This window comes from Colias eurytheme, chromosome 8 (assembly GCF_061535395.1).
Source record: "Colias eurytheme isolate Ceu_HAF_F1 chromosome 8, ilColEury1 Martin Lab GWU primary, whole genome shotgun sequence".
In the NCBI taxonomy this organism is placed as follows: Eukaryota; Metazoa; Arthropoda; class Insecta; order Lepidoptera; family Pieridae; genus Colias; species Colias eurytheme.
In genome coordinates, this window is record NC_142987.1 from 6,971,323 (window position 1) to 6,997,533 (window position 26,211).

Genomic DNA, 26,211 nt, shown 5'->3' on the forward strand with positions numbered 1-26,211 from the left:
ACAGACTTTTATGTATATAAGCCAATTTCCGGTCAGCCGCGTTTTATTATCATGAGAAACATACATTAGTCTATTGGTTCTCATAAACTTTAGCATTATGTTGGTATTGTGTACCAGTATTTATCTCCTAGCTATCGCCATACCAATAGCGATAAATAAATAAAAAATATAATTTGTATCGTTTTTTCCAAAACAATATAACTTTTAAATCATGAACACGATAGGACCCTTATATTTCGCAGAATCATATACCTCTTTCATATTCATGTCATGAAATATATTACGAATGAAAGAAATTTTAAATAACAGTATTCATATTAAATCGTAACATATTTGTTATAAATAAAAGTAATTTAAATATTTAATTTTGGAATTTAACCTACAGACGTTCGACATGAATGAATTAATGATTTTATTTTTAGTAGGTACGCAATATCAAAAAAATATGTGATTGTTTAAGTCATATTTCAAATGAAAAGTTTCAATTATATTACAAAAATAAACAACAACATTGTTCATTTAAATTTTAATCAAAACAATTAAAATAACAAGCGCCTTGCAAAATTTGGAGTTATCCAAGCATTACGTAACGAAACTATTTTGGGATAATAAACGAAATTTTATCACAAAATAAACTATCAAAATTATATCGTATCAGAAAGCGTGAACGAGTTTTTGTCTGGAGTGTCTCGTATAATTGGATTGTGTCTGTGCGAACACTTTGATGGCCAATAAAATAACACTGTGGGAATGTTTTTAATACGTCTAGTTACATTTCCAATAGCTTTGTATTTTGATACTCTGTAATTATAGGAGCATTAAATGAATAGCATTTCTCAGTATCACGAACACCTTAATTTTTATCGGGACTCTAAGGATTGGTGGGTTTTGGTACAGGATATTTTTTTTTATTTTGCTCTATTGTAAAGATTGAGTGTCATAGATTGGTTCATTGCATAATTTGTGACAACACTAACTCAGAATCGCCACTTATACTCGACATGACTCTACTTTTACGTCAATTCAATATTACCTTTGAATACTTAAAGTTTGGCTGGTGTGGCACATGAATGATGAAGCAGAAATTGAAACTCTTCTCAAAACAAAATGAAGGCCCACTTTTAAGTAAAATATCTATATTATGTCTTACGTATTTAAATATCTGTCATTTTGGATACAATTTATGTGGATAAAGATGTCATAAAAAATCACAAAAAGACACCATATTCAACATGCATGATTCTGACATAAAATTCAAATCCCATATACATTTTCCGTCACTTATCTTCAACTCAGAGTGACAAAGAAACGCCGAAATCAGATTTCAGTTACCTCGCAGTGGAGTTACAAGAAACTAAAGTAAAATAGGGTTTTCTTAGAATCCTCCTTTGTACCCATAAACTTAATTCTTACTAGCTGCAATGCAGGTTTTATTCGTAAGATGAGTTTTAATGTGGGAATTGTTCAATTGAGTATTTGAATTAAATTTTTTTTTGTGATAAATGGAAAGATTATATATTAGTTTTATAACAAAACTGTTTTTATTTTTATTTTTTTTGCAATAATTCAAAAGTTATTTCAAAATAAAAATTAGTCTTTGAATCCAGTACCGAAGACACGCCGACAACTCCCGAAGCGTCACCCCAGCGCGTGTGACGTCATAATGTTAGTTTTCACTCATTGCAGTTGATAGAAAATTAAATATAGTTTGAAAAACTTAACAGGATAAAAAGATAAATTCATGAAATTATTGTATTGTTGTTTGTTGTTGTTGTTGTTTGTTTATTGTTATGTTTTAAGCTGATCCTGGCGATCCTTATCAGGATAAATTTATGATATTATTGTATTGTCATCGGACCTTGATAAGTGTTCAAAATTTGAACAAAATCCGTCGGTTTTAAGTGGGTCAAAATCGAGTCGAAACTTCGAAAGGAGTCGGTTACATACAAACATACAGGTGAAGCTAATAAAAGCGTGTTAATAATAAATACAGTGTTTTGATCTATTTAATTTTGTTGTCATTATTAAATTACATATTAATTATATTAATTGTTAATTATATTATTTAAATTTATATTAAAAATGGCGAACCTCAAAAGTTATAGTTTTGTACCATTATGTACGAATACTACAAAGGCAACTCCTGACAAAAATCGGTGATCATAAATATATCAACATCAAGAATATTATTCGTAACTAACTAACTAATTCGGAACCAACTAACAAATCGTATGTAAACGCTATGTACTGCAGTTAATAATAGCTATAACATTATGACGTCACAACTGTGGTGACCAGTCATGGCGCGTTTTTAGTCACGTGATTCTAACTTAAATTTCATCAATTTTTAATTGCTTATAATTAACGGAAAAAAATTTTTTTGTAAGTTATTTGCATTAAATATCAATATTATTAATAATAAAGTTTCAAAATACATAAAAAAAATCAATAATTTTTTTTTATTCAAATACTCAATTGTAACTTAAGAGTGTTAATAAAGAACTTACTTAAAGTATTTGTTTCCTATAATATAACTTGGCACGTTTATAGGAGTATAAATAACACTATAGTCCCATATATTTAAACATGTTTATGACTTTTAAAAGATATAATTAATTAGAAATTCATAAACATGCTTCATTGAAATAAAATATTGAATATTCAACCAAAAGCATGTAAGAGGTATTACGTATTCTTAATTCTTAAGTATATGCTACGATCAAAATATTCATTATAATATAATCGATATTCAATATGATAATGATCGATTTTACATAACACGAATATAAATTATAATTTCATCAACTTCAGTGTAGTTTTGAGAGCTAATAAATATTTAGTCCCTTTTCATGACCAGCAACTTTGTACAGAAGTTGTAAAGCTTTCGCGTTTATAAGCTATAGTGATAGCCTCGTAAACGTTATGTATGTTAATAATTTTCATCTAAATCGGATTTTTATAGAAGTTCCATTTGAAAGTGTACTATTTAATGGTATATGAAAATGTTAAGCGTGTTTAATGAATGAGATCTCTTTGAGCTTGAAGGTTTCAAATATTATGCATAAAATTTGGTCAATAACTTTTTATAGCGATTTGATATCGATGTTTGAAAAAGTTTCTGTATTAGTCAAAACCGTTTAAACAGAATACAGTAGGCGCTTGCTAATCCGGCACCGGCAATTTTTCCTCTATGCCGGATTGTCGGAAATGCCGGATTATCGAATTAGTATAGGAAATAAGACTTCATATTTAAAATGGTACCTAAGTTGAATTTATTATAAAAAAAAATACATAAATTAATTAAAATATTAATTAAATAAGTATTAAAATTACATATTAGGTTCATCATTTGTGACGTTTTCGTTCAGTAATCCGGCGTTCAGCTATGTAAAATGCCGGATTATAGAGCGGGCTCTCTGAGTCCCGAAGTGCCGGACTACTGAGCGTGCCGGATTGGCGAGCGCCGGATTATCGCGCGCCTACTGTACTTACATATTTTTAAAAAGACGAGCTTTTGCACAATTTTTGCCTGTATTCCAACTCTCTAAGTACCTATAGCTTTAAAAATAGCCTTTATTAAACGTATAATTATTGCATACAATTGCATCGAAATCGATGCTATTTTGCCATGAAAGAATAACAAACAAACACACAGACATTACAATGTTAGTATAGATTAATGTTTCGCTTCTAAGCGTTTAGTTTATGTGACGTAAGCACATACAATGACGTAGATGGTTTTCAATATCCAGGGTAGTATATTAGTAAAGTGATGTAAACTTTAGGGAACCCTCCGTCTCTGCCATGATGCATGAGGAATAAATTATATACCGCTTGTTGACTGTTTGTTGCTTGTCAAAGTTCAATAACCTCCATTGAGGAAGGGTAAGGAATACATTGTTACCATTTTATTGTGTTTAATTTTACGCGAGTTGTGAGTGTTGTATATTTAGACAGAGACAGTTTAACGCGTTGTAAGTTATTTGTAAACTAGATTCAATTATATTTTTATCCTGAGTTCGAAACATTGAGATGAATTAATGAAATAAATTAATTAATGAAAAAAAAATCTCTTTAAGAATCTTTTATTTAATTGTTCATGCCCATCAAATATTTTTCCTATTCAATAATGTTTACGTTTTATGTATCAGTGTGAAAATTATGATCACAAATTATATAACAGAATAATTAGGTTTCAACAGATACAGATATCAAATACAAAATATAATGCTCTAATTGGAGTATCTATTTCCTTGACCAATTAGGTGGGTAGTTAGTTGATATTTATCAATCATTTATTTAAATATATCGTAAAAAATATTGTTTCTGATAGCTACCAAATTACATGTACAAAATTTAAATAAGTGAATTACATGTACAAAATTTAAATAAGTGAATTACATGTACAAAATTTAAATAAGTGAATTACATGTACAAAATTTAAATAAGTGAATTACATGTACAAAATTTAAATAAGTGAATTACATGTACAAAATTTAAATTTTGTACATGTCATTTCTACCTAAGATTTCTACATGCTGTAATTGAACTATCAGGTTTTACATCTTAAATCGGAATAATAATTTTATATATAATAACAAAATATTAGGATGATCAAATAATTAAAATAAAGAATCAACCTAAACTGCATTGAATTTTTTTTGTATTTTAGATACACACGTATTCTACGTTAAGCAATTTTCCATACCCATATTTATATTACGAGATTAATGAAAAAGTTCAAACAATGTGAAACTCGACGTCGCATACAACTTCTTTAAACATGTCACGAACAGGCCTCCAAGACTTTCCTTATAAACTCAATCTTGCTCCGGATATAAGCAATACGCTCCAATCAAGAGACAATAAACAAGGATTCTAATTACTTATACAATATACATTGTTGAGCGAAATCGATCACTCAAATCTTCGAGCGCGAAAGCTCTTTATTTACAACTTTTCACTTAACGATTTCATTTTAACAAACTCATTTTATCAATTGTCAAAGTTTAAAAACTTAATCCACTTAAGGACCCTTTTGGGGTGGTCGCAGTGCGCATGACTTTACCCTAGCGGGAAAACGAAGGACATTCAGTGTTAGAGCTTCGCGCGCGTAGCACAGTCCGACCCGACGAGCATTCTATGATGGAATACGAGCGTGAGCGGTGACTTGTAAACAAACTGTAAACAATTTTATTCACAATACGAATTCTATTCCTCTATTTCCAAAGATGCTTAAAAATTATGTTTCCCTTTTAAATAATGGTTGATAAAAACTTCATAGTGAAAGTGTGACTGTTGAGCTTAAACTAAGTTGTGGGTGAACGGAACGATTATTATGTAAAAACGGCGATTTGATACAGCGAAAATGAAGATACTAACTCTGTTTATGTTGTGTGGTAAGTGCAGAGGAAGTTTTGTTAGTTTATTATACATTTGAAATAATAAAAGTCAAAATATACATTACAAATAAGTAGCTGTACATTTTTAAGGGCATACAGTTTACAGAAAGGCAATTTTTTTAATTTTCTAGAAATTCTGAAGTAAAAAAAAAACTGTGAATTGATGTTTCGTCGTATTAGAGATAAAATTATAATACTAAGACTCTACAATGAGACATACGAGCATAAAACAATAATATTATATAATAATAATATAACCCCATCCAACCAATAATACCAAGGTGATCTTATCACTTGCTATCTACATAAAAGTCATCACATAACTGGTCATTTTAATTTATGTTTTATCCGCCAAATTTATATAAATATTTTAATATTTATAAAAATTCTTTCTAAATTATTATTATTAGCTTAAATAAATTTTTTTAAGGAATATGTTTTAAAGACAATTCTAGGTTCGTCTACACTATACACTGTCAAAAAAACTAGGATTTTATTTTATTACTGTTGCTATTTTATTTTGACCGTGACTCTACATTGGCCTATTTTTCTTACTCTTAACTCATAAGAATATAATATAATTAAAACATACCCTTACATTCATCATTATCATCATCTGAGGATTCTACAGCCGCGAGTGGGCCTTGGCCTGGTGCAGTATTTTCTTCCAGACCTCTCGATCCTTTGCCCGGGTTCTCCAATTTTTCCAATTTTTATACCCTAACATTACTATGCGTTAATTTATATTTAATAATATTTTAATAAAGCAATAAACATACTGAACTTTAGCAGTTCATAAAAAAATTCACAACCAACGTAGCACATTTTCAACAAAAGGCTCCCAAGTCCCAACTTCCTTCCCAATAAAAAATATACCATCATGTGAAAATAAAAAGCAATTTGAGAAATTAAATTTAAATTCGTTTTATTATTCGCGCCACATGCGAATGAAAGTTTAACACGCTATTTACCGGTCCGAAACGCCATCGGATATAAAATTGAAACGTATCGTCATGAATCTTTTACATGGTAGAATGTAGATTGATACAAATTCCAATGATATTTTTAATTATTTATTCATATTTTTACTTCTATGGATGTTCGCCATTTTTTACTTTTTTATTTAAATGTTACATTGGTTTTAGTATATTATCACAAACTATATTTAGTGTTTTTAGAATTTATAAGTAATTGATGACTTACTAACGAAATGAAAACTCAATCTACTCAAAATTAACTTAGATTAAAATTAAAATATAATAGTATGATTGATAACTGTAAACAATGTAATTGTTTACCTATATATTTCGGTGAGAGTTAGGTTTGCATAGTTAATACCACCATAACCATTCCTTAATCGTTCAAGGCGTTTAGAGAGATTCCATCCTTTTATAGTGGATATTCTTCATGTAAGAACTCGTTGCTTCGAATCATCTTTCCTGATAAAAACAGCGACATAATGGAGTTCTCTCTCAGCTTCTATTTTTCCTGTAGACATAACATGGATCTCTTCGAAGCTAGGGTGAATTTGTTCTTTCGAAGCATTTGTACCCATATTATATCTAAGACAACATAGCCACTTTCGGTAGAATTGTGGTCAAGCGTCTGTCTATCTATACCTACATATCTATACTAATATTATAAAGCTGAAGATTTTGATTTGTTTTTTTTTTGTTTATTTGAACGCGCGTATCTCAAGAACTACTGGTCCGATTTGTAAAATTCTTTCAGTGTTGGATAGCCCATTTATCGAGGAAGACTATATATCATGAGCTAAGACCAACAGAAGCGGAGCCACGCTGGTGAAACCGCGGAGCGCAGCTAGTTAAGGATAAAAGAAAATAACCCGGGAAAACCGGCTAATCAGCTAGTCTTAATAAAAGCGGCTTGAAAACAATTCTCAGTGCAGTTTATTTGGATTTATTTTATAAACGTGAAATAGTTCAATATAAAGGTAGAATAGCAATGTCATAATTAAGTTATTAATTGCCACTTTTGTTTGTGCTGGAGTGTAATTAAACAATAGGTAGTCAAAGCAAATAAATAACATAACTTGCATTTCTCTGTTAACTCCAAGGTTTAATTTATATTATACTAGCGACCCGCCCCGGCTTCGCACGGGTGCAATGCTGATACTAAATAGTTAAATACACTACAGAAAAACTGTGAACGTTGTATATAAAAACATAGCGGCCCGCTCCGGCTTCACGGGTATAAAATAGATAACCGGGCGGCCGGTCGGTACCCACCGCAAACGCTACGTCCCGCAATTTTTAAATCTGTAATATCTTCGAAAATATTCACTTAAATCATACGGTGTAAAGGGCCATATAGATCTATATTAAATGAACAATGTTTTCAAGGTATTTAATTGGTTAAGGATAAATGCTGTATTGGTTAAAATCGCTTCGAAAATTAGCCATTATTTGTCGTAAAAAGTAAATGACAAAAAAAAGTTATTGTGGGTTATCCATAAGAGATAGACATATACCATCGCGGATTTTTCTGTGGACCTTTTCAATGTGTTTAATACTTAGTACATTATTTTGATAAAACTCGTAGGGTTCAGCCTGCGTTTGCAATGTAAGCGGAAAAAATGTATTTTTTTACGACATCACATTAGAAACCTGAAAAATAACAGTACTTCTCCACTATTTAATGGATGTTATTATACATATAAACCTTCCTCTTGAATCACTCTATCTATTAAAAAAAGCGCATCAAAATCCGTTGCGTAGTTTCAAAGATTTAAGCGTACAAAGGGACATAGGGACATAGGGACATAGGGACAGGGAAAGCGACTTTGTTTTATACTATGTAGTGATGATATAAACAAATTAAAATAAATGTTTTATTTATAAGTTTATTTAATCTAGCAGATAATTAAATGAGTATTTTGCGTACGATCATGTCTTTTCAGTTTCCATCTGTATAAATATCACGAATTTCGTCACTACATACAGATAATATATTATAGTATACTGCGATATATTCGCTCTCCTATACATATATTTGGTTAAATGCAATCAATCCGTGTAGGCTTTGCTAAGGCTGTACAAATATCGGTTCCGTACCAGCTCACAGGACAAGATAAATAACTTTCGAGACAGGCAACTGTTGTTATACACAATTATAATATATAGGCACTAAACCTACTATCTATTAAATACGTTTTGTCGTAGCGATATTATAATAATTATTAATAGTCATGACGCAATCCCGGAAATCCCACGGGAACGGGAACTATGCGGGTTTTTATTTGACTGAGCGGGTGAAGCCGCGGGTGGAAAGCTAGTTTTAAATAAAAATTTTAATCTGGAATATACGTTGCATACATTTAGACTCGTTCTACCCGGACAAGCCGTAATGGCTAGCCCAGTTTCGGAATAAAGTATATAATATAATTTTTCTTCATCTTTGTTTTAATAAAGAATAGAATATAATATGCATTGTTAACAAGAAAATAGGTAAGGAATATAGTAGTCTCGCGTTTACATTTTTAATACAACGAGGAATGCAATTAAGTGCGCCCTAGTTTTATGGTGATAAAATTTATTGCAGTCACAGCGCATACATATTTTTCATTTCTCAAATAAAATGAATCTCGAATAATTGAAATGAAATTTTAATAATTTTATAGCGTTTATTAAAAAAGGAGTATAAAAGTCAAATATAAATACAGCGGCCCAGGAGATTTCATTAAAATTTTTGAACTCTTTGAAGCGGCTCACTATTATTACCGCGTTGAGACTACCTCAAATAGGCTTTTAGGCTTCAGACAAGCTCCATTAACAGTGCATTTATATTTGCCTACTAAAGTCGGTCGTCTAGTAACCTAAATCTCTTACCCGACTGTGTATCGGGACCCAGTGCCAAAGGTTAAGTTTACTCCGCTCATAAAATATTTCACCATGAAAATATTAGATTAAGTGAAGGGAAATTTACTGCAGTGCAGTAAATATTTATCATGTCCTGTATGGAAGAAGTTTTACAATGAAATGTGCTTTTCGTAACAAATATGCACATAAAATACACATTTATGTTCATGTTCTGTTTTAATGGAAGTGTTATATATCTTGTTCTCACGATTTATACGTTTGTAATGAATAATGAATAAGAGCTTTCACAGATATGACCTTTTAGTTACGAGTAATGAATAGTCATAAAATATTATGTCATAATATGATCAACAATTTGATACAAAAATAATAATCGGCTTAATACATTTAATAGGTAGAAATAAAATAGGAATAATTACAATTATCGAGTTTTATGTCAGGATACCGATAGAAATGTCGAATTGGCTTCTCAGTGTTTCCTCACCTTCCCTTTTGATCAAATGAAAATACTTTATCACAGGCTAACACATATAAATATTAGATCTGAAAATGATCTAAATTATTGATGTTATAAATTGCATACGATTGTTAGAAGTTGGCCAACTTAAATAACCTAATACGTAACTTGGCCTTAAAACTTGTCTAACTTTATAATAGAGAAAGTGATAACACCCTAACTTTAGCGTAAGCCACGGATATTTGACGTTGCAGGTTTTGACCTAAATTGATATTGCAATATAAACTTATATTTTAAAGCCACAAGAGAAAGTTTTATGAATTGCTGCAAAAACGTAATTGAATTTTAGCTAACACAATTTATAATGCTAAGTCAATCCCTTTTATGAAATTACAAAATACGTTTTGATTACTAGGCACTAGGCTATCTATATAAATACGGCTCTATATTATAGATAGATAGATAATACTTTATTGCACACACACAAGATTTACATAAAACACAGAAAAATAACAAACAGATACAAGCATGTACAAATGGCGGCCTTATCGCTAGGCAGCGATCTACTAAGTTATTATGTACTAAGCTCGTAACAAAAAACAATGTCACTCAGAAATAAATTAAAAATAACATCAAAACTAGTCAATACGAAAAGTGTATGTAATCAAATTATTTTTTTATTATTATTTGTATTGTAGTACAATCACGTATAATCAATTGTATATTTAAGGTCATACTCACATTTATCACAACAATAAAACAAATAACCCACCTATTTAGTTTTAATTCTATTGATATTAATAAAAATAAAATATTTAAATATATGAATAGCTTATGCTTAAGCTTGTCTTTCGATAACCATAAAAATAATATTGCTTGGTAATGGACCTTTTTACTGATATCCCTCTGAAAGTCTGCGTCTCAGTTGTAAGATGAGCAATTCTTTTCGAGAAGCGTGATACGATTGCAAAATGATCGGCTGTGAATATGTTGAGTATTCGTTTATCGAACTCTTACGTTAAAATAAAAGTCATGTTAAAATTTATGTATAATGTTTCATTTTTTTTTAAATACCACTACATTTTGGTATTCATCACATTCACTCCAGAATTGCACAGTGCACACTTCAGTTAGAAAGTCAACCTATATAAACAAAAAATTGTCTCAATTCTCTTTGTGGAATGTCCAATACGGTGTCTGATAAAAAAGAACTAAAAATAAAAACAATAGCTATAATTAAGCTCGGAGCATGCATATTATAACAGTTTATCATTCTTAATATCCCATTGAATTTACTTCGTTAGTATTTCAATGTTCATACATAATTCGTCAATTGTAGGTGAAATTGTACAGTGCTTTTCTGTCTTCGCGACGCAAGTTGCCTGGCAGTCGGCCAGCGTTCGTATTTTTCATTTATTCTTTATGTATTCACAAACAATGTGCTTTGGGAAAAGTAACGGTTAAGAGAATCGGATTTACGTGCTCTAAACTCGGTTGAAACTATTTTTCTTTCATGTAACTCCCATTCTACCTTCACTATTTTATCCTAACAATGAAATCTACTTCGGTATATTATAAAGGTGATGGATGACTTTCGAATGGCTATATTTTATTAATTTTATGTATAAATATTCTCGTTTTGTTAGATAGTTCTACTTTGATTTAATATAATTTGAAATCGTGTCCAAAAAACGAATGAATAAACTTGTTCATTTGGTAACAGACTATATTCATTACAAGCAAATTACGTTTTTAATTTGGGGAAAATCAAACAAGATTATTGTCATTCTAACTTTAATTTTGGCTGTAGAGATTTATTCACAATTCCATTTAAATGTAATTTACTGGTGTATAAGTATTTTCCTCCAAATTTTATTGTGATGGAAAATGTTCTATCTTACCTGCGACAAGGGGAAGTTCGAAGTTATTATTTACTTTTCTCTTTTAAAAAGTAATCAAGTCTTACATTTGAAAATATTTTCCTGCTGAAATTATTCATGGAACTGAAATCACGAATATAATTGGCCTTATTATTTGTGTAACGAGTCTAAAATTAAACAAATGAACCGAACTAAATTAAATTTAGTTTGGAGCTGAATAAATAAGAGAAACTAATAAAAGCCACTATTTATTCGTTTTGGTAATGCTGACTCAACGTTGCACTGCAAAAACAAGGGGACGTTGATTGTATTAATTAGTATTTCCGTGACTATATAGTGACGTGATAGATCGCTAATGATAAGGAAAAGTAATCGACTAGAGAGTGGCTATACAACTTGACATTTCAGTGTAGGAAAAAATATGAAGGAACACTTTTTTTTCGATTTACCTAACAATTGAGACAAATAATAAGATGAAAACAAACATTGTAATATTATAACCTAATAACATAATATTGAATTATGATACTTATCGAGTGTCTGATAAATCAAAACGATTTTCTCATCATTATATAGGCTTTTAAACTATAACGACGATAAACAGTTTATGATTTTGGCGATTAAAGCGTAAATGTATATAGGGCCTTTATTCTTTAAAGGGCTCTTCACACAGACACTTCGATAGCTCTTCTTGCCTGCTACCCTCGTAGTGAAACATCCTTAACGAGACTTCGTCAGCAGTTTGCTGCTAAACCTTATTTGGGATGCTGATATATAGGTATTAAAACGTGCCTTAAACGGTTCTTATGAGGTACTCTTTACACTAAATAAGCATATTTTATTTTTAACAATGACACGGCAATTTATATTCCTCATTACATGTAACATAGGTGTTCGAATCTGTATGAATTATTAAATTGAATTATGTAAAGGTAAGAGGGAAATGAATATTTACTCATTGCTATTTTAAATGTACCGCTTTTGATATCTAATTTACTTATGAATGGAAAATAAATGTTTTTGTGTCGGTAAATTTTCCAAGTATAAAACCATAAAAGTAACTTACCAGCGTAAATTCGTCGGGCAAATTTTAAGCTAAATATATTTCAGTATGCTTTCGCGAGAGACAATAGGAGACGGCGAGACAATCGAGTTTGTTACAACAAAGGCGTCAAACGTTTTAAAATCCAAATACCGAAACGGTTGTCTACATTGTTACAAAACAAATGCAGTTTTATTTGTTACTGTCATTGACAAACCCGTCGATTGGCTTCGATTATAGGTTAAATTGTTAATTCCATTGAACCGTAAGAAATAGGAAACCGCCACGAGTTGGCAAGCGGCCAGTCGACGATTGTGTTTTACTGTGGCGATTATTTTCTCGGGTGCTCTGTTCTCAGAACCGACTTGCTAGAGAATTTTCACATGTAGCCGGCTGTAATGACGAACCTTCATTTTTAAGATGTGCTCGTGAAAAACAAATGAGAGTCTGGCAATTCTAATTTTAGTACTGATGAACTAGGTTTTAAGCATATGGTTGTGTATCAGGGACTTATAGTATTTAGACTATTTTAGGTTCTGTTTTAAATATAATAATAAGGATTTTAGATACAAATTTCAATGTAGGATACAAAACAAATAGAAGTGCGTATATACCTATATACGTATATTATGTTTTGTCCCAAACTTGTTTGTTAAAAAGGGTTCTTCTCGCAATAGATATAAGAGGCTTACAGCCATTGGTGTTCTTACAGATTGTTTACATTTAAAAGAAAACGTTTGTTCCCTTTTAACAATGCAAACACCAATTTTACAAACAATTCGAAGTTGGTCCCTTTTCCTACTTTACATCAGAAGCTTACATATTTTCCGTCCTTAATCCTATGTTTTGAAATGGACAACATTATTTACAAAGTGTCATATTAATGTTCCCATTCAAAGTTGTTATCATTGTTACAATTAAATTTAAAATAACGAAAATAATGGGGTTCTAAATCTTATCTAAAGGTTTGTTTTAAAAATTGCAAAAAGGTATTGTTTTTACTAAGTTATGACTATGGATACGCTTTTGAAGAATAAACTTATAATTTCTTTTTTTGTTGAGTAAAGTGGTTCTACCTTTTATTAACCCAACTGTCTTTCGATATTTAGATAAATAAACTGAATAACATTTATATTTTTAGGCAGAGACAATTAATCAAGTACAAGTATTTATTTAAATAAACTACGCGAGTAGGTACATACAAAGACACATACTTCATCATTATATTTACTAAGAGCTTGTTTATGAGTATTTATTATATTATTTCCACATGATATAGAAGCATCCAGAACAACAAGCATTACGACAAATTCGTCCCCCCGTACATTATGACATATCCCACGGGAGGCGCAAATGTGAGTCCCATGTATAATTAATTTTAATCTATCCTTTAAGATAAGTCACATTACCACCTGACAGAATTACGACGTGGTTTTGGACTGAGTAATCCTCGCCATAAAGCTGTGACGACACTAACTCATACAATTTTCAACAAAACACGACAGTGGCATTAATTTTACAGTTTCATGTCCTAATTAACCCGTTCTACAATGTAGGGGTCATAACCCTTTGTAGTATAGACTAAGGTGAACTTCAATCTGTGTGAGGTGTAGACCTTGTAATATACGAGTTTATTGTTTGAAGAATTGACTGACTGATAGGGATTGGCTTTATTGGATCTATTGGCCTTTGTGTACATTTGGAATACAAGATAGACATTTATCATAAATTAAACATCACGTAGCTAATTTATGGGTGAAGGTGGATGTAAAAAGAAAAGGAAAATCTAAATATTTTATGTACGTATAATAACTATATTATACGTACCTACATAAAATATTTAGTTTACATAAAATATTAAATTGATATTCGATATAATACTTTTAGAAATGGATCCATTTATTTATACAAAAAATAAAGAAAAATATAAAATGTCATATGAACTTTTTGTTTCCATTACATAATAGAATATGTAATTGCTAGAATTTCTGAAATAAAATTTATATTTATAGAAACCTATCGGATTACCGTGGATTCGTAACACTTTTATAGGATAAGAATAACGTACTATACTTGGAAATAAATGTTATGTTTTCCAGGAAGGTATTATTTAATGTAGGTATAGTACTATTATCTCCTTAAATTATCAAATGTCAATGAATACATTCGAATTATAATCGAATAAAAATTTTAAAAGAAATTGTTTCAATATTTTGTCTTCACCATAAAACAATTACTTATATCAAATCAAAATAGTTAAGAATAAGCTTGTTATATAAAGTTTTAACTTATACCAGTATTGCCAGGTTTTTAAAATAAAACTGTTATAATGATTTCATGGCAATAAATCTTACAGCATAATGTATTTTATTACAATATGTATTTTATATCGTTGTCAAGGGAAATATGCGGGATTCAAATCGATACGATATCAGGTTAAGCGAGTGATAAAATAAATATTCTTTTTATGTAAAATATTGATTATCATTCATAATAGGAAAATAATTCCCACTGAAAGGAGTCCAATATAATCACGGACTCATGATTAATTTTGTACGTATCGTTATTTGCGAAACGAGGATTTTGGGTAACATTCTTACAGAAAATCTGTTACTAACCAAAGATAATTAGATTTGGAAAATTGTATTTATTTGTAATTATTTCTAAGACATATTTGATTTATTACATATCTAAAATGTTTAGTAAAAAAAGCTTGTAAGAAAAAATCTTGTAAAGTTATTGTTTTGTATTTTTTTTTATAATATGATGTTATGAAACTTTAATTACTTAACCATTTTTTAATTCAAACTCGAAACATTTATTTACACGTGAAATTCAATTACTTTATTTTATTTCATTCTTAGATATTTTATGATAGATAAATATCTTATCTTCAAATAGATAAATTACTAGAACTTTCTAAAGAAGTTTAATCAGCCTTGAGATGAAATGACACTTTCAGAGAGATAGCGTTAAGGCTTTTAAATGGTGTAAATATGCACTATCTTCTTGGCAATTAATTTAAACTTATAATTTTAATTAATTAAAACTTATACTTTTATTTAATTAAAACTTATACTTTTAATTACTTAAACTTAGACGAACTTTACTCTATAACTTTAAACCTTTAAAAAAAAGAAAGGTTTAAAAATAATACTCAAATTCTAGTTTTAATGAACACATATTCAAAATCAAGAATATTTTTATTTCGGCGTAAATCTAAAATAAAACCAGTCCATAAACACAGCAGATGAAAGTACCTATAATTCTCTATTAAATCGCTTTATGTAATAAATTTAAAAACTTATCGTTAATCCACAAAGTTATTCATTGAAGTAATCCATAGGCTTTATAAAATATCCCATTTCAAATATTAACTAGTCTTAGTAGATCGACCGTTAAAGCATTCTTGCGGCACATTCCGAGCTAGGAATTCGATTAGATAACACCTCTCATGCTATGAATTATTCGACCCTTCATTTGATCTAGATGCCTAAAACAAAAGGTCTAAAATGATCATTCTAGACTTATTTTTTCGATTGGAATAATATTATGTTCGTTCGGTTCTTGTGGGCTATTCTCGTCTAATATCTAGTGTTTCCAATTGTTTATTAAATTCTTAAGGATATCTAAGGATATACATGTATTAGTAGTTAGATGATTTTGGGCAAAATGAAAGTGAGAAAAGCTTTTAAAATGCCACTTTGTGTCTGAATTTTTAAAAGCCGTGAATATCTTGTGGATGGCGTGACCTGAAGCTATGCAGTATGAGCATTGAGCATTATTAATTCCCATACGTAAAATTAAACTATTAAAATGGTACAACAAGCATGAAGCCGATGTCAATGAGTGTCGATTGTATAATTTTTATTATTATTCCGTAGGTATACCTATGGTTTCAAAACACGCTAGTTATAATAATACTAATAGATGACAATATGTACTCTCAAAGGAGACCAGTGTCCCAGCACTGGGAACATAATGTGCTGCTGATGATGAACTAAATTTTATTTAAAATCAATTATAAAATACTTTGAGTACAACATAGTCATTGGGCTTTGTTTATTTCCACGGAATATAAACGAGATGACAGTTGTTCGCAGAAGTAATACAAAACAAATTTACTATGTAGATTGTAGATAGATCCAATAAAGTATTTTACATAAACAAACTCACGTCATGTTACGAGAAAAATAGCACACTATATTATGCAAATGTTTTTGCACGAGGCTCTATGTAAACAAAATCGTAATTATGCGTCCGAAGCAATATGTTTCGGCATATCCTTGAGACAGGCTTAATAGGGCGAGTGAAACAGTGACGTGTAGCTCTGAAGCCAGTGCTGGGAAAATTGGCCCGAAGCCAGCCATAGCGACTATTACACTTTTTGCCTCAGATAACATTTTATAGACGGTCATATTATTATTAATGAGACGTCTTTAACCCTTAACTAGAGTCGTGAACAATTGTTACGTGTGTATAGTCGTGGGTCCATTAGACCCATGTATTTTTAAATGGTCATAATTACTTATTTATGCATTTATTTATGTAAATTTAAATAAAATATGATATTTTAGTTTATGAAGAATATATATTATAAAAATCAACAATTAGAACTTTTATTTACTTAACATAATTTCACTTATAAAATCAGTCGTTGTTTTCTTATACAACAAAAAGGCGTCTTACAAAAATTAAAAATCTCAACAAAATTTTTATTTTTTTTAAATCAATTTTTTTTATCTAACTAAAAAAAGTATGTTGCTTCCTAGAAAAAACAAAAACAAACTAAAAACTCTTATATATAAAAAAATAGCAATCCCTAATTACGTGCAAGATTTACAAATTATATTTGCACAAGTCATGCATATGGGCTCCCTGCATTTAGTGCACAAATGTACAGTTTTTGCTCTTTTGCCAGGCAAACAGAATGAACATCGCTTCCTTTTATTTCTATCTAACAACAAAATCTACATCATCATCGGAAAACTCATTATCTGATTTAGTTTCTGCAGTACGGGTAGGTGTTGAGTTTTCATCGGAGTCTTCATCATTTCTTAACAATTCTTCATTTAACCATTGTTCTAACATCTCTTCGTTATCAACACATACACTTCTGGGATTCTACATAGCGATAAACTAATTAAAAATACAATAATAAATTTAATAACGAAAATAAAAAAGATACGTATCTATAGTCGTGGGTCCAGTGGACCCCTGTAGAGGTCAGTACCTACCTAAGGAGTACCGAGCCGAACACGTCTGTCTCACAGGATACGCTCCGGCGTACTATAGGAAGGTACTGAGCAGTAGAAGGTTCTGCGGTAAGTACCGTGGAGTAAACGAGACTTTAAAAACTCAACCTGGGTCCATTGGACCCACGACTCTAGTTAAGGGTTTAATAATGAGGAGTCTATTTATAGCGGCGTTAAATTATTGTCACAAAGAATGGTACAAAGATACAATGCGAGACAATACGAGATTAATTTATTATACTGGCGTGCTTTCACAACTATTTCTCATTTGACGCAAGTAAACACTGCTAAAATTGTTTGTTAATTTTTTCTTTTATGTCGCTGGAATGGGGCTGAAATTTTATATGATATATTTTGTGTGAAATTGAGAGTTGAAAGCTTATTTCGACCGAGTTCTCTATTATTATCCATTATAATTTAAAAGGATGATTATTATTATATTATCAAAAAATGTTTCATACTTACACAAAGAAATAAAATTAAGTTAATTAACACAAAATTGAACACAAAATAATTAATTTATATTTAATAACTATCCTGCAGTCTCTAAAACTAGAGTTGTAAATTAATAAACAATAACAGCTATAAATATTAATTATTCGCATTGTATTTACGCATTATGCTAATATCGGATATTGTTAATGGCTAATTAATTAGTTTCTATATTCATAGCAAAAATACACGAAAGCGTGTGAAACCATAAACGTAGTAAGTTATATAGTATGATATCGTAATTGGGTCACCACAAAAACGAATTAAGGTCGATTACACACTGCGCTATGTTAATCCCGATGGTATTACGATACACGTGACTGCAATGTCACAGTTTCGTTCTACAATATTAGCCACTTTACATTTCTACTAGTTAAGCAGTTTAAATTCGTTTTATTCAGAACTACAGCGCTCCGTAAGTTGTTTTTGTGAGATATTACTGTTTCGGGAGCGCGGTTTATTTTTTAACGTTTCAAATTTTCTTAAACAATTTAAAAAAATGATGCTCAATTTAGATTTTTTTATAGGAAAAGTATAATAGCACTAACATTTACATTATTTTTGTATATTTCTGGTATACCTACTAGTAGATCAAGACTCAACTCGACAAAGTTCGATAAACTTTACCACAGAAACAGCATAGTTAAATAACGTGTAAAACACGTTAAGGAAACAAGTAGATTTAGCCAATTAATTGAAACTTCATTTTTGGACGTAGGTTTCGATTGTAAAAACAAATCTGCACGCGGTTTGTTGATTACTTTAATTTGTGTTGTACGAAATTTTCCAGTTTCGTCTTCTATCAACAGTTTAACAGAGCTTAATATTTCTACTAGATTCATAGCAATAGGTCGGTGTAAAAGATGATTTTCTCTTGAATAAAAGTTCTTTGTCGAACTGAGCTGACTGACGGGTAAGAAGTGAAAATATAGCAAAGATAAAAAGTCTGTAAAGGCGGAAAGCTTTGTCACAGACAGAATCTTTGCGCAACGACTAAACACTTCTGTAGGCGAGTAAAATGTATTTGTCTTATCATAAATGTGTATGGATGAATCGTCGTTATATTTATTTGATTTTGTATAAATAAAAATAATGCATGATTGTAGCATACTCAGGTATTATAGATTATTTTGTGACCAAAAAATAAATTTTATTCTGTTTTTTATAGACACATTTTTTTGTTGTTATTACTGATATTATCTACTGATATTGATGTAAAAAAAGATAATATATAAAAAAAATGTATGCGTGTACTAGAGTACACACATAAGAAGTGAAACTTCTTTATGACCTTAAAAATGTCACGAGTATGGCGTAACGCAAAAATGTCACGCGTACGGCGTAACGCAAAAATGTCACGCGTACGGCGTAACGTAACGCAAAAATGTTACACTAAATTTTTGTCCAACCCCGATAAAGAAGTTTCACTTAAAAAATATTATTATGGAGTATCTACTGTCGCATTGCTTAAACCGTAGCTTATTAATTGCCGCTATTGTAGTTGTAAGAGCTATTTTATCTCACTTAATCCTAGAATAAAAATAACCTAATGACCTCTGTTTCACTAGAATCGACTCGAGGTATTGTAGAAAATGTCTAGCCACAGATTTAGGTCACGCTCACACCAGGGAGGTTATCACCTTCACAGAAGATTAACAATATTATATTACTCTGAACAGGGAATAAAATAAATAGCAAATTACAACAAAACTACGTATAGTCACAGATTAGATACTAGTGTATAGTTTCGTTTAATCCCGCCTCATGATCGAATTTGTTCTATTCTAAATTTATAGTTTCGTTTTAGTTACGTAAGTATCTCTATCACGCTTTCATGATTATTATATCAATTGAAACACATTTGGTGAGGTATAGCAATAAAATATAGATCATGAAGTATTTGTAACATTATGATGAAGATAAAGTTAGCGATTTTTTCGTTTACTTGCTGTAATGTCTGTCTGCAAATAATCTTGGGGTTAGAGAGTATACTTTTGCTAAAAGCGTAAACCCTCATCGGAGATCTGATTCCTAAAAGAGTATTCGTAGTCTTATAAATGTTATATTTCCTAATGGATAAATGTTTTTGTATTTATAAGTCTTTGTTGTAAACGTGTCGTGTTTATTGTGTTAAGTTTTGTGGCTATTAATACTCTTAGAAATATTTTTGTATTATTTTGATGTGCCACAATCGTAAAGTTCTTTTTAATCGCCCTAATAAAGTCTACATGCTCTGCTCATTGCTTAATATCGTAACTAGTAGTGAAAATATGATATCGAGGTTGATATTCCAACTACTTTACCTCCTAATCCAGGAGACCAGGACAAAGAATTCATTCTTACCTACTATATACATCGAAATACTTCGATAAACTTCCAAATTACCATTCCTTAGTCGTTCGATTTCAATGTTATTGCAAGACGATAAAATTCTGAATATCTGGTAATGCATGTAAATGATCTCCTTAGCAAAGGAGGAGGTAAATCTGATGAAACTTCGACGAAATTATAATTATGCGGGCTTCTCCTTTATCTGAGGTAAATCCCAATCATTACTATTAATACAATTACTATTTTCTCTTAATTGTTAATATAATAAATCATTTCTACAAAATAAATACCTAATATATTAATGAAATAAGAAATTTCTGAAATAATAATTGATAATAGCACCCAAATTATCTATTATTAGATGAGATACAATACTATACACATTGACATCCATCATCATCATCTTCAGAATATTTGCTTCCCACTATACAGTGAGGTTTTCTGAGGGTGAACGTAATAATCCCTTACAGTGGCCAAGTACAGCGGAATAGGTTCATTTTATCACGATGGTTTTCCTCGTATTATTCGTATATTTTAATATTGGCAATGCTTGTACAATTTAATATTTCAATGTAAATTTTTGGTTGGGCTATTCTCGAACTCCCGCTTTCTGTTTCCAATCTTAGACTCTAACTGAGCCGGGAGCCCGTTCTGCTCGTTTAAAACCTAATCTCCTTATTAAAAATAACAATGTAAAAGGCTTGACGTGATACGTCAAGAAAGAGCACATCTGACTGCGGAACATCAAAGCATATCCACCAATCGGATTGCTGGATTATTAAACAACAGGAAAACAGGCAATGCTATTGGTACTCACTGATCCGCTTATTCTTCATAATCTCTTCCTCTGAGAGAATGTAGCATGTCTTCACGTATCTGTTTACTTTCCTTGTCATGTTTTTACGACGTACAATAATTGCGAAATTGGTCAGTATGTGAACGTTAATGTCCTTTGGGAGATTAAACAAGCGCTAACCACGTGGAGCGGTAAACACGCAATTCTATTTGCTCGTTTCTAATAAATTATTTTCACCCTTGCTATAACCTAAATTACTTCTAGGAAAGCTAGTTAAGTAATAGCGTAATTTAAATTAAAGTAGTGTTTGAACGCACCCCACTTTAACTTTGTTTTATCCAATAAATTACTCTGTTTGTTACATCAAGTTTATTTATATAAGAGGATAAGAAGTCAAAAGTAAAATTTTCTATATAAATGGAAATGTAAAACTGTTGAGTGTCATTATAAAAGCCGACTAACTAATTTATTAGAACCTATTAAAGTCTATTGAGTGTCAATTAACAATCCAATTTATCAGCTATGACTAAAATCGAATTAATAAAATCATTTATCAGCTATTCAACACTCTGCAAAATACATTGCATTGTAGAGATTAAAATTCCACAGCCGAACGTATTTTGTTAACAACCTTCATTTATTTTATACATAAATTGAACTATAGCTTTAGATAAAATTGTTCCTAATGAGCACAATACAAATTAGGAAGGTAAAAAGAAAAGAAACGGAAGTGTCTATCCGTTCACTAACTTATTTATATAAGCTGCTTAGACGCTACCATAATTATTATTCAACCTTTATCCGGGGCAAATCGAGTAAATTTGTTTCGAAATTACTTTTATTAAAAGCATTTCTTTCCCTCCGTCGAACCGAAGTGCTAAAGTAGACTAAATGGACTGGAATTTCCGTTTGAAGAATAAATTATCTTGAAGTTAAAACGTAAATAAGTTTGAAAATATGGTTAAGCGTTATTTAAAAGATGTACCGACTGTTCACAGATGCACAATTCTGGCAAATGGTGTATGCTAATTGTATTTTGTTTTACTTGGAAGTTTTTCATTAAGTGTCCTTCTGAATTTTGAACACATAAATTATGAAATAATGTTTATGAATTTTGCTAATATTTTCAGATATTTTTGGAGTTATTTTCGGTTATTACCTTTATAAATGTAAATACATGGTTGGTGTTATAACTTTAGAGTAGGTATTCCTTTGTTTCATTTAATGAATGTGTACCTATTCTTTAACACATTAAATATGAGTACGGAAGTGTAATGATTATGAGTTTTATGTTAACAGACTTTTATATATAACTAGCGGTCCGCCCCGGCTTCGCCCGTGGTACATATGAAAAATAGATGTTGGCCGATTCTCAGACTTACCCGATATGCACAGAAAATTTCATGAGAATCGGTCCACCCGTTTCGGAGGAGTATGCAGACTAACATTGTGACACGAGAATTTTATATATAAGATAATGCATTTACATAATATGAATCCTAAATGCGTCATAATATTATCTCCTTTCAAACCTTCAAGTTCATTGTATAGTTGCTACTTTAGTTACAACAATGACAAGAAATTCTCTTGTTGTATTCATTCCTGCTAAAAACAGACTATTGTTATCTGCTATGAGGATATTATTTTAAATTAATTATTTTAAAGGGCTTTTAATTAAATGACATAACAGTTATTCGTCCATCACAATATCAATTAAATTCTAGAATTAGTTTAGGATGATAAGGAGTCATTGCTGTTCAATACAATTTAATGAAATTCAGATGAATATTTATACTTTGTTTCACGTTCAAGGAAATAAAGCATAATTAGTACCTAGTACCTACCTATCTGTCAAGATATAAGTTTATTTGTTTTTGTTATATTAAGGGCTGATTTTTCAATCCTTGGTTAAATATTATTCGTCGAATAACGTATTAAACAACCATTACAAAAATATATTCTGATCGCCCGTATTTGAGAGTTTTCAAGTGACATTTTAATATTATCGTGTAATACTTTATTAGACGGGTAAGTTTTATCCAAGCATTGAAAAATCGGCCCTTAATAGAGGTAAGTAATTATTATAAACCTTACTAAAATATCTAAGTATCTTTTTCACAATATTTTCCTATTATCAGATAATGTGAGGTTTCCATAAAAGAAAGCGCAGAGCTGGGAATAAACGTTAATTTAATTATATTTAATGTTCCCTTAAGTGAGAAGTAAGGTGATAGTCGCCATTAAGTGAACCTTTTACCGAAATTTGGGATTTTGTTAAGAACACAAAACCTTTGTCTAACTTCCCTATTTTATTATGTACCTGCTTAATGCCTCCGAAAGTTTAACGTGGCTTTACGTTTGGGTTAACGCTGATTTAATCGTAATTTAAATTGGCTTATTTACTTCGTCACATTATTTAAACACAATCAATATTGCCACAAATTTTAAAGTTGTAAAAATGTTAAATTTTTTTTCTACTGTATCAATATTAATTCTAGAAGGTCGATATTTGGGAAGGTTACGCTACGAAAATTTTAAAAAGATAATACATAATTATTTGTATCGGTAAATCATTTATTCTTCTTTTGATTAATGTTTTTACAATGTGTTTTTTTTTATTTTCTTGAAAGTAAACTTTGATTTACCTACTTATTATAAATGAAAAAATAATTTAAGAAGTGTTTTGAACACAATAATTTTGATGGTTTTGTGTTTAAAAATACTTCCACTGCGTTTTTTTTAATTACGTTCTATAAGCTGTAATATAAATAATGTAAAATATTATGTTGGGCGACTTTAAGTCACCAATACATTTTTAATTACAATGCGACCAAAGTAGCACCTTTAAAAGACTCTATTAATAATTTATTACAGGGCTTATTTAAACTAAACATATAAGTAGCACCCTAAGTTCAATTTTAAAGGGTACCAGTAAAGCACGATGTTTATCGATGGCGCCCCCAATTTTGCGGCGACCCTCTTTGATTATTGTATAGAAGACTCTTCGTGACTCATTTTACAAACTGTATGTGTTTGTAGTTCGTTTATAATTTTATATTTATGTGGAAGATTGTTTCATTGTATTACAAGATTGTAATGTGAGAGGTACTGGGACGGATGCACAAATAGACCGTGGTTTTAATTTATTTATTTTAAGAATTTTATATATATACGTTTTTAGCAAACCGATCGTTGATTTTAAATCCATTTTAATTACAAAATATTACTTTTGTCGCTTAAAAATGGTTCATATTATATGTTTCTCCTTATGTGTAGGTATAACTATTAAAAATGTCCTTAAAATTTCAATTATTTTTTTAAAGTAAGAGATGAAAAGTAATTTGCTGTGGCACTTGCTTTTAAATTTAAAAAGCAATGAAACACCCATAATGCCAAAAGCTCGGGGGAAATTTTAGAGACTTTTTATGTAAAAGTCCAGAATTGGAATAACAATAACATTTTTTTCTACCAAAATCATTTTGAAGCAAATATCTTTTGTATGTTGTTTTACACTATAGAATATAGATTGAACTATAAGATATCTTGGGCGTCAAATAATATTTTAAGCTCATAGGTATTAATATTTCTCTTTGCTAAAAATAATATAAGACATTATTATTATATATTATTGGAATAATAATTCCATACCGTTATTACTGTTTAGTTCGAATTAGTTGTGTTTCACCCAAACGCAATAGGTTTGTTTGAGTGAACGAAAATAAAATAAATTTACAAATAGAAAATCACAGAAAATAATTAATTAAAAACCAAATAGGAACAAATTTTATTACAAGCATCCAATTTCCAATAGCATTTTTTCACGTGTAATCCATTAAAAATATTCAAATACACCTTACACCTACATTAAAATATTAACAATATCATATAAAATATTTGACGAGTTTTGTTTTTAATTGCCAATCTAATATACTAACGCGATTTTTCGCATAAAACCTGACGCTAGTTCACAAAGGTTAATTAACTCTCGACCCTTTTTGGATCAACCTGGATATTATAATCTCAATGTTATTGTTTAATTCGCTTATTTCGACAACTGAATTGAAATGAATACGCCTTTCATTCCATAGAGCTTTACATTTTATTTGCAAAACTAGAAAAACAAATAACAAATATAACAATAAACAAATATAGCCTTTACGCTATGTGTAACCTATTCCAAAATCCCAAGTAATAACCCTAAAAAACAACTAATTATACATATATTATTAAATTACAAGTTCATAAGTATCTCACATTTAAATGACCAAATAGGTACAATGAATTCTTATGATAGCTGTTATAGTTTTAACTTTGAATTGTAAATTTTGGTAAACACTAGTTCAATTGTTAATACCTACTAAATGATATAAAGAATCCTCGTTCTGAATTATAAATCAAATATATATAATTATATACATTATATACTCATACCGTCTTTTATACATGAATTTTCTTCAATGACAACATGCACGTCTCAATATTATCATAATATGATATTTATCAATTTACTTATTAGTTTAGCACAAAGTTGAAAATATTGCACGCCTCATAAGCGAAGCGTTTGAGGTGGGTACTACTGTCACTTCGCGCAAAACATCTGATTTTTCAAACTTAAAATGTCTTTATGTATCATACATTGCACTTGTAAGATAATACATACACACACATATTAAGAAAAAACACTATTTTTAACATTCATGATATTTTTGATGTCATT

General features: G+C 30.1%; 1 protein-coding gene across 1 annotated transcript in view; it reads left to right on the forward strand.

Annotated features, from left to right (window-relative positions):
* The first annotated feature begins 5,109 nt into the window (after positions 1 to 5,109).
* Positions 5,110 to 26,211, forward strand: part of LOC149906585 (uncharacterized) — a 46,719-nt gene continuing 25,617 nt past the window's right edge. Inside the window, exon 1 of the mRNA XM_090104276.1 lies at positions 5,110 to 5,399. Coding sequence (XP_089960402.1) covers positions 5,369 to 5,399 — 31 coding nt within the window. The 5' untranslated portion in view covers positions 5,110 to 5,368. The remainder of the gene's footprint in view (positions 5,400 to 26,211) is intronic.